The 10,861-nt window shown below is 42.1% G+C and overlaps 1 protein-coding gene across 1 annotated transcript; it reads right to left on the reverse strand.

Annotated features, from left to right (window-relative positions):
* Positions 1 to 1,493: 1,493 nt before the first annotated feature.
* LOC310940967 (arylsulfatase B-like) lies at positions 1,494 to 9,741 on the reverse strand (the record flags this gene model as incomplete). Its single annotated transcript, XM_083906038.1, has 9 exons — positions 1,494 to 2,102; positions 3,079 to 3,210; positions 3,897 to 3,967; positions 4,112 to 4,355; positions 5,473 to 5,680; positions 6,163 to 6,353; positions 7,991 to 8,177; positions 9,416 to 9,598; positions 9,685 to 9,741. The coding sequence occupies 9 exons, from the start codon at positions 9,739 to 9,741 to the stop codon at positions 1,846 to 1,848; spliced, it is 1,530 nt and encodes a 509-aa protein (XP_083762164.1). The 3' UTR covers positions 1,494 to 1,845.
* Between the last annotated feature and the right edge of the window lie 1,120 nt (positions 9,742 to 10,861).

Below are 10,861 nucleotides of genomic sequence, written 5' to 3' on the forward strand. Positions count from 1 at the left end.
AAGGAAGGGGGCCCCCTGGGAATTTTTGCCTAGGGCCCCTACAGACTCTAGAATCGCCTCTGATGACAATAAATGCTTTCTATTCTGTGATTTTCACCCGTCGGGGGCATCTTTCCCCAGAAGCTCCGTGTTTATTTCCACAAGACATCGGTATGCGTGTACACCGTATGTAGTTATGCACACGTACACAAAATGCACCGTCTTGTCATCTGAATACATGGCGGCCGAGCTCGGCGGTTTAAGCCGGTCAAACGTGTATTGCCCGCTTCACAGTCGAGGCGTTCCTGCTCATCATGCCAGGTGGTGTACAGTATGGGCAGGCTTGTGTTTCCACTGAGAACTATACCTTTACTCAGTCCCAGACTCCGCCTTCCATTTCTGTTTAACGCAATATGAGGTAAGAGTTTTTGGATCTTTGTAGGGCTTTGTGAATTTGTGATATGAGGCGCCCTCAGCAGTATGTATCAATTGATATGTTGGTCATGGACCACATGGTTGGTGTAGTGGTGTAGTTTGCCCCCCCGGGGTTTTATTTGCAAATTTTTTCCTCTGGTTTCCTCTCATAGTCCAATTGAGAGTAAGAGTGGATGGGTTGCACTGTGCGAAATACAGAGGGGTCTGTGTAATTTCAGTTTTACACATATGATCTACATACATGATACACTTTGCATTCTTTCTTATCCTTTTTAACCCGACAAAATTTCAATTATTGTATTTCTAATTGTGTATTTTTAAAGGTGCATTATGTAATAAATCTAAAGCAACTGGCCATAAAATCCTCCTAATATGTCACAGAGACTCAGGAATAATGTTCATATAACAAACTGAACTCACCAACAACAACAGTACAGCCTAAAATATTTGCATTAAAAAACATGTTTTGCAGACTGCAAATCATGTTTATGTTTTGAAATCACGTTTTTGGCATGTGGCGCCACCTACCGCCGTCTACCAATCATTGCAGTCCGTAGAGTCTCAGCTGCCGAGCAACCACGGGTTGCCAGTTACGTCAGAAAACGAAACCTAAAAGACCTCGGTATTTTGAATTTGAGTGTAGTAACCGTTTTTGGCCACATTCTTACATATGGCACCTTTAATGTTTTAAAAATAGCTGTGGAAAAGGCCCACACAAGCCCACACAAGCCCCCCCGATTATTAACGGATATTTCGCACACTGATGGGTTGTTTGTCTCTATACATGTCCCTGTGGTGGACTGGTGGACTGAAATTATCCCTTAAAAGACATACAGTTATACATGTGAAGTCTAAATTGTCTAAATAAGACCTAAAGGCTGGCTCATATGCCACCCATTCCAGCACGTTTGCATATTTCACAAGACAACAAAAATTGAGTGTTCGTCCATTGGTTAGGTTAGAGTTTATTGATCCTGGTCCCCAGTAAACACTGGAGAAAATAAAAAGCTAAAATAAATAAATACAGTCAATCAGTTTTTTTTAAACCACGTTAAATAACCGCCTGCTTTATCCTGGGCCAGAAATACAAAGTGCTAATACGTGTGTCGTAAACACAGTTTACGTAATCCCTTCATTTTAACCCATGAGACCTTTAAAGGATTAAAAAAACAAGGACAGAGAAGAAATCTGTCCCTGAATTAATGTGTAACATTTTCCTCCATGTTTCTGCTTTGTATGGAGAAAAAACCCCTCAGTCTATATTTTCTACACAAAAAAAAAATCAGCATGATGTGATTCATATTGCTTGATTAAACCCTGATTTAGATGCAATACATTTGATTAAGACATAATAAACTGTCATCGTCATACGGTGAAATGAATTCCACAATGAAACCCATCCCTCATCGTCCTCATCGCTGCCTTCTCCATCTAAACCCAGGGTCCCCAGGCTCCCCTGGAAGTTGGGTCACACCTGGGGTCAGATTTGGGGTAGTTAATGGGCAAGGCACTCTTCTGGTATTGGCTGAGCCTATCGAGGAGATAATCCACCACACCGGGGAACCGATCTGATAGGTCGTATCTCTCTTGAGGATCGCTCTCTATGTCAAAGAGCATTATAGGCCTCAGCAGGTCACTGTCGGACAGGCTCACGTTGTGGGGGGGCCGAGGAAACCACTTGTCACAACCTGGAAGTACAAAGATGGGTCAGTCGGGCTCGATTCAGTTGTGTTCTTAACATTCATGCTGAGCTATACAAAGTGTGAAAGCACCCAAATGCATGTGAATGTACCTTGAATCACATTTGGAGGCTGTTGCAGACATATTATTAGGGATGGGCAGCAAAAAAAAACCCTATTCAGAATTCAACTATATTATTTGTGGACTATTCTGAACACTAGCACATGAGACCTAGTGAAGGTAATGCAGGGTTCACAGCACATTGAGCTCAGAGGAGCAGCTTCAAGATGCAGTCCACTCACCAAACGCATCATTCCTTTACCGACCAAACACCGTAATATTTGTTGTCATTTGATATAAAACATGGGTACCGAAGAAGCTAATATCATCAGCCAATAAGCATGCAGCATCATTATTACGATCTAACGCTGCATTCACACCGGACGAGGCGCGCGGCGAGCGACACAATCGCGTTCAACTTTCTCAAAGAGTTCGCGTCGACACGACGACCAATCAGCGACGAGATTCTCTGGATGACGACGTCACATTTTGGCGCTTTTTCCACTGGCGCGCCTCGTCACGGTACGGTTATTCTGCGTTTCCATTAGCGATATAGTACCTGGTGCCTTTTAATACCCGCTCTGACGAGGTTCCAAGCGAGCTGAGGGCGATACTATGCGCGTGTGACGTCGCCAAAACTGCGGGCCACCGATTGGTCACAGGAAGAGGCATGAGCAAGACGTCTGACGGAAGAATCAAGTCGAACAATGGCGAACTGTAGATCAGTGAAAAAGACTCGTCACTGGGCAAACGATCTAGATGCGCGATAGCTGTCAGAAGATAGAGCTATTAAAGATAAACGTGTCTCAAAGTGTCGTTATACTTAAAGATCTACTTCTACTTCTTCCACCACTGATTAGCAGAGATAAGACGTGAATGCACTCGGAATAAAACACGTCATTATGGGTGACAGAGGACACTGACCTGGGTCGCCGGTCAGCAGCTTCCATTGAGAGACTCGAATAGCAGCGTGAATGGACACATTGAAGCTATACTTTGTCCAGGGTTCTCTGCTCGCCACTTCAGGTAAAGCTATCCGATACTCCTTGCCTTCACCTGCAGAGAGAAGAGTTCTTATGTCCACAAACCAAAGGTATTCCGTTTTAATGATTTCTTTGCCATAATTACGCAAAAAAAAAAAAAAAGCCAGAAAATATTCATTATTAAGAAGCTGAAAAAACTGAAAGCTTGTTATAATTGTAAATAGATTTTAGTATCCGATTAATAATTGATTCCTCAAATAATCATTGCAGCCATCTTCTAGAAAACACAAAATGTCTCTTGGCAATGAAGTCCATGGATCATATGTGAGATATTTAAGGTCCGTAACATTCAGGAGGGTTAATTTGCAGAAATTGAACACCAAAAAAAAAACATAAACGTGTTTCATCGATATAATTGAATTGAACTGAGAAGGTGCAGGAAAACAAAATGCACAATAGATGCTAGTTGTAAATAATGTAACACTAATGGTTCCAGTAAGAACCATTTTGATCCAGAGAACCCTTTAAAACCCCTTTCATGAATAAAGGGTTTTAAAAGGGTTCTCAGTGGAACCCTCCAAAAGGGTTCGAAGAACCTTATGTGGTGCTACTTTGCACTTTTATTTCTAAGAGTGCATCAAGGAACCATACAAGAATAGAGAGTGGACTGTGAATGCCTTGTGTGCAGTCATGAACATTCTTTACATTTATCTTCACATTTTTAAAAGCAAACCTGTAAGAAAACAGTGTATAACTTACATGGACTATCGTCCTGAAACATAGGGTCGATGTTGTGCAGCAGCTCTAGTCTGGGTGAGGGGAGCCCATAGCTGTAACATAAGAGTAAGTGTTACTCTGAGGAACAAGAGCTGATCTCATTCCTGATACCACTGCAGGCCACAGGCTGAACCTGCCACAAAGGGAACTAGCAGTCAATTCCCAGATCTGTGAAAACATTTTCCCCCCCCGCTCACCTGATCGCATTCCACACGTCATATCCATCCAGGGGCTTTGTGGTGTTGATGATCCCTCCTGCCAGGCCAACAAAGGTAGGCAGCCAATCAGAGATGTGGATGAGTTTGTTGCTGACAGTTCCAGGTTGTTTCAGTAGCGGGCTGGCGACAAATCCAACTCCACGGACCCCGCCCTCCCAAAGTGACCATTTTCTGCCTCGCAGTGGCCAATTGCTGCCACCAGACATTGTCTGACCTCCGTTATCTGTCAACATGAGGAAGGAAAAAGAGGCAAAGGCAAATGTGAGGTTTTACATAAAGATGTAAACAAGACAAGGATCTAGACAAGGATCCAGACAAGGATCTAGACAAGGATCCAGCAAAGGATCCAGACAAGGATCTAGACAAGGATACAGCAAAGGATCCAGACAAGGATCTAGCCAACAATCTAGACAAGGATCCAGAAAAGGATCTAGACAAGGATACAGCAAAGGATCCAGACAAGGATCTAGACAAGGATCTAGACAAGGACACAGACAAGGATCCAGACAAGGATCTAGACAAGGATACAGCAAAGGATCCAGACAAGGATCTAGCCAACAATCTAGACAAGGACACAGACAAGGATCAAGACAAGGATCTAGACAAGGATACAGCAAAGGATCCAGACAAGGATCCAGACAAGGATCTAGACAAGGACACAGACAAGGATCCAGACAAGGATCCAGGACAAGGATCCAAACAAGGATCTAGACAAGGATCATGACAAGGATCATGACAAGGTTACAGCAACGGATCTTGACAAGGATCCAGACAAGGGCCATGACAAGGAACCAGACAAGGATCTAGACAAGGATACAGCAAAGGATCTTGACAAGGATCCAGACAAGGGCCATGACAAGGATCCAGACAAGGATCTAGACAAGGATCATGACAAGGATCCAGACAAGGATCCAGACAAGGATACAGACAAGGATACAGACAAGGATCTAGATAAGGACCCAGACAAGGATACAGACAAGGATCCAGACTAATCAAAGCTAACGTGCATTATAACTTTTATAAACATCCACTACATCAGAATCATAAAATGTGTCATTATACAGTACAGGTACCATACAACGAGTCGTTGTACAAGTGGTGCGCTGCTGATGAGGAAGATACGATTCAATCATTATCAAATAAAGCGAAGTGAGATGACAGCGAACGATTGGACCATGAGTCCGTTCACGTGTGCCATGATGTAAAATTGCTGGGATTCTCAAGTGCTCTCTCCTCTTCATAACAATGACCAGTTCTTTGTCCATTGCTCATCGCATTTTTTACAGCATTCAAAAACCATCGACACGACAGAAGCAGCGTCGTTTAGTTTGGAAACATACCTGCCGAGAACACAAGCACGGTGTTGTCCCAAAGTCCAGCCAGATGCAAAGCCTGGGCGATGTCGCCCACAGCTTGGTCCATAGCTGACACCATGCCAGCGTAGATCCTCCGATTATGGTCTTTGATGAACTGGTAAGGTTTCAAGTATTTCTCTGGCACCTGCATGGGAGAATGGACCGCCTGCAGTGCCACGTAGAGGAAGAGCGGCTAAAAAAAATAAAATAAAAAAAGAAGACAAAATGTGACGGTTCCTGTTTTTGACTGGTTCTGAAAATCAGTCATAGGACTGGACCTCTAATCATTAAAGTTTTGAGAACACAGCTCATCTCATCAGGCAGACACACTGTTTCATATGTGACAGATGATTTTTGTGTCCAATATTCTTTCATAATAACTCTTAAATAACTTTTCCCCCCTTTTATAGGTTCTGGAGCAGTGATCTGAATATCAATCTTGTTGTTTTAAGATAACGTAAGTAAGGAAATGTTACAACTCCTGGAAACCTTCTTCCTTCAAAAGGACATTTTGACCGTGTGGAGACATTTTGTCTGGACGTCACAACTTTAAAGGGCTTTTTTTTCAGGGTTAAGACCTGGTTTTAGAGTTAGAATTGGGTTTAGGTTAGGGTTACCTTGGTTCCTCACCAAGATATTAAAACAAGTTTGTGTGCGTGTGTGTGCGTGGGTCACCTTGTTGGAGTTGTGCTTTTCAATGACGCTGATGGCCTTTTGGCTGAACAGCTCAGTCGAATATTGTCCTGCGTACGTTTTGGCAACCTCCTCTCCATCCCTCAGGTCCAAGGCGCAGAAACTCTTGTTTGAAGCGTAGTCGTCAGCACAGCGTACGTGACTGTAGTAGTCCTCGCTGCCTGTCAGGTAGCCTGCAGGAAGCAACGAGCCCAAAAAACAATGGGTTCTGTTCAATTCACTCTGCAAAACACATGTATACGTTGTTCAGTTCTTGCTCAACCACTAAAAACTAGAAAGAATTGAATTGTTGCCTCGCAGCAAGAAGGTCTGGGTCTGGACCAGGCCCTTTCTGTGTGGAGTTTGCATGTTCTCCACATGTGCGCGTGGGTTTTCTCCAGGTATTGCACTCTAAATTGACCTCAGTGTGAGTGTGAAGTGCACTCTTAGAAATAAGGGTTCCAAAAAAAGGGTCCTTCTACGAGGGCTGAGGTTCTACCTGGAACCATTTGCTTTCCCGAAGAAAGGGTTTTTCAAGGGTTCTTGGTAACACTGATCCAGAGAACCGTTAAAATCCCTTTCCAGAATAAAGGGTTTTAAAATGGTTCTTGGTGGAAGGTTCTACCTGGAGCCAAAAAGGGTTCTCCTATGAGGACAAGTCAAAGAACCTTATATAGTTCTACTTGGCACTTTTATTTCTAAGAGTGTGTGTTTGTCTTTGTGTGTTGGGCCCTGCGATGGAATGGTGACCTGTCCAGGATGTACCCTGCCTTTCACCCCATGTCAACTAGCACTGGACTGGCTCCAGCTCCCTGCAAAGTCCCAATGTGGAGGATAAACCGGCAGACAATGGTTGTTTCTCAACATGCATACTTCTCGATACTAGCGTACTTCATCAGCCTCAGTCCAAGTACTGCAGCGAGTACGTTCCTCAAACCTGGAAAGTGTTCTCGCTCCACCCATTTTTACCAAGTACGCATCGCGCGGTGACACTTGAGTGACGTGTCCCAGAATGCATTTCGCCGGGAACATATCGGCATTAAAAACCTGAAATAAACCTGGTCACCTTTCAGGTGTTCACTCGTCAAGGCAGTTCAACAGGATATGATCTGCGTAATTTGCCTCATGAATGGAAGGTAGGTACACAGCACAAATTAACCCTTTAAGGCACTACTCCACCATTTGGTCGACCTCACTTTAAGTCACTATATCTCATAGAAAAATGCATCAAGCTGAACTCACTAACACTAAATTAATGTCACTTGTTCTGAATGTTGTACTTTATGAATTATGCAAAACAGGTTTATTATGAACAGACGTCTCAACCGTTTGGTAGAGGCCTGTATCGGAAATACCGTTGGGGTCTAATTAAAAAATAAATAAAAAATTGATTGTCATTATTGTTATCATAAGTAAATAAATAAATAAAAACATGCAAAGAAATCATTTTTCCTGTTCTTTTTTCTTGGTGCGTACCTTAAAGGGCTAAGGAAACCAATCATGTTGTCACTTTTCATAGTGCTAATAAAAGCCGCTGCAAGCTAACAAACAATAATGACACTGGTTTTGGGAGTAAATAACACAACTATAATTCATGCATTTTAAAGTGTTTCATTTCTATTAATAATAGTCAGGTACAGGCTACTCTGAATTGATGGGAGGGCGGGGGGGGGGGGGGGGGGGCACAAATCAAATTCAGCTTAGAGCCCCAAACATGCTTGGAACAGCCCTGGTGATGATGACAGCTACTTTTAAAGTGCATATTTTAACATTTTGTTTCTCAACACGCATACTTCTGCACATGAACTCAAACACTTTCAAATATACAAACCAAAGTATGAATCAAAGCCGCGGCGGGTGGGCAGACAGTCCTTCTTGTACATGCCCAGGTGCCACTTGCCCACCATGTGTGTAGCGTAGCCGGACTCCTTCAGATACTGGGGCAGAAACTTCTCATCCAGAGGTACACAGTAGGGCTGACAGGGCCAGATAATGGCGTGTTGCATACCTGTGTGAATCTGCAGAGGAGAACAATTATACTAGATATATATCTGTTGTTGTTGTTGTTGTTGAAAGGCACACGGAGCCAAGGCGGGAACTAAGAGGCTATGAGGGGACAGAAAGGTAAATAGACGTTTTAAAATAAGTGAGGCAACTTTATTTCACACTGCAGTTTCTTTCATTCTTCCTCTGAACTGAAAATGTTGGTTTGTGGTCGAGACGTTTGAGGAAATAGTCGGTTGGCGTTTTTGCAAAACACATTTGCTCAATATTTAATTACATCAACAATGTCTTCTGATCACATTTGTTTGCGTTGTGACGTTGTGTTTTTCATGCTGGCGTTTTCGAGGCCGTCGAGCGCAATTTAAGGGAATTTAAACCTGTGCATTTCGACCCATTGTTATTAATGACAATTAAGGACAATTAATGATACATGCAGTGCTTTCATCGATCAATGTGCACCATGCACGATATATTTGACTTTTTGCCGATACATTGGGAGTGCTTGGGCCGATAACTAATACAGTGTGTATAGCGGCGGCTAGGAGTGCTTTCTCTGATTAATAACTTCTTTTTTACTTGGACGAATGGCAGGTACACAGCACAAATTAACCCTTTAATGTACTATTCAACCGTTTGGTCGACCTCACTTTAAGTCACTGTATCTCATAGAAAAATGCATCAAGCTGAACTCACTAACACTGAATTAATGTCACTTGTTCTGAACGTTGTACTTGTATGAATTATGTAAACCAGGTTTATTATGAACAGACATCTCAACCGTTTGGTAGAGGCCTGTATCTGAAATACTGTAGGGGTCTAATTAAAAAATAAGTAAATAAATAAATATTGATTGTATTTATTGTTATCATAAGTAAATAAATAAAAAATGCAAAGAAATAATTCTTCCTTTGCTTTTTTCTTGGTGCATACCTTAAAGGGCTAAGAAAACCAATCATGTTGTCTTGTGCTAATCAAAGCCACCGCAAGCTATAAGGAAGTGGAAGCGGCTGTTTGTGGAGAAAAAAGAACAAACAAACACTGGTTTTGGGAGTAAATAACACAACTGTAATTCATGCATTTTAAAGTGTTTAATTTCTATTAATAATAGTCAGGTACCAGCTACTCCAAATTGAGGGGAGGGCAGGGGGCCCTCAGCGTAGAGCCCCCAAAAATGCTTAGACCAGCCCTGGTGATAATGACAGACAGTACTTTTAATGTGCGTATTTTAACATTTACAGTGGGGGTCTCTCACCTGGTACCTCCCGGTCATGAGCTGGTTGCGGGAGGGTGTGCAAATGGGCTGGACGTAGTAGTTCTCCAGACGGACCCCGCTGGCTGATAATGTGTCCAGATTAGGAGTTCCGATTTCCGATCCGTGGTATCCCACATCGTTCCAGCCGTAATCGTCGGCGAGGATAAAGACTATGTTTGGCTGCTGAGCAAAAAGAACCGCAGGAAAACCAAAAGAAAACACGAGCAGAAGAAGAAGAAGTCCCTCACTCTCCATCTTTTAGTCTTCACCGAGTCCGCGAGCGCTTTATGTCCCTCAAAGAGAGACAGTGCAGGCTGGATACGCATCCGCTTGGAACCCGTGTTTATTTGTTGACACACCACGAGATTTGAATCATTTCCTTGTTTTTGGCAAATCACGAGCACACGAACTGGACAGAGAGCACCGCCCTCTCTCCGCTTTGAAGTGTTGTCGTGGTGGCCACTCGTGGTACTGCAACAAAACATATACTCACGCGGCCCAGAGTGACGTCACAGCTGTGTACGAGCACACCAAAGCGCGGTCACGGGGGCGTCTCGGGAACGGCGCTACTGTCAGGGAACAGTGAAAACTTTATTATTATGATGCATATGAATAAATTAATCCTCTGTTAAAGAATTTGACAGAGGATTACTTAAAAAGTACACACCAAAAGTACTTCATATTATTCATGCACATAGTCTTAGTTCAGTGGTATATAACTCTTGGACTGCTTATGGATAATATTTCTTATTCCATGTCAAAGTTGGACAAAATATAAATTTTTTCCTCTTTTAAGGAATTTGACAAAGTACTACTAGAAAGGTACACACTAAAAGTACTTCATATTATTCTTGCACATAGTCGAAGTTCAGCTGTATATAAATCTTATATATGCTTATGGATTTTTATTCCATGTCAAAGTTGGGCGAAATATACTTAATGTTGTCCTCTGTTCAGGATTTTGACAAAGTACTACTAGAAAAGTACACACTAAAAGTACTCAATATTATTCATGCACATAGTCTTAGTTCAGTGGTAGCCTATATATAAATCTTTGACTGCTTATAGAAAATATTTTTTATTTCATGTCAAAGTTGGACGAAATATACTTAATGTTGTCCTCTTTTAAGGATTTTGACAAAGTACTACTAGAAAAGTACACAGTGAAAGTACTTCATATTATTCATGCACGTAGTCTATGAAGTACTTAGGTTAGTGGTATATAAATCTTGGACTGCTTATGGATAATATTTTTTATTCCATGTCAAAGTTGGGCGAAATATACTTAATTTTGTCCTCTGTTCAGGATTTTGACAAAGTACTACTAGAAAAGTACACACTAAAAGTACTCAATATTATTCATGCACATAGTCTTAGTTCAGTGGTAGCCTATATATAAATCTTTGACTGCTTATAGAAAATATTTTTTATTTCATGTCAAAGTTG

The sequence above is a fragment of the Microchirus variegatus genome, assembly GCF_963457635.1.
Source record: "Microchirus variegatus genome assembly, chromosome: 1".
In the NCBI taxonomy this organism is placed as follows: Eukaryota; Metazoa; Chordata; class Actinopteri; order Pleuronectiformes; family Soleidae; genus Microchirus; species Microchirus variegatus.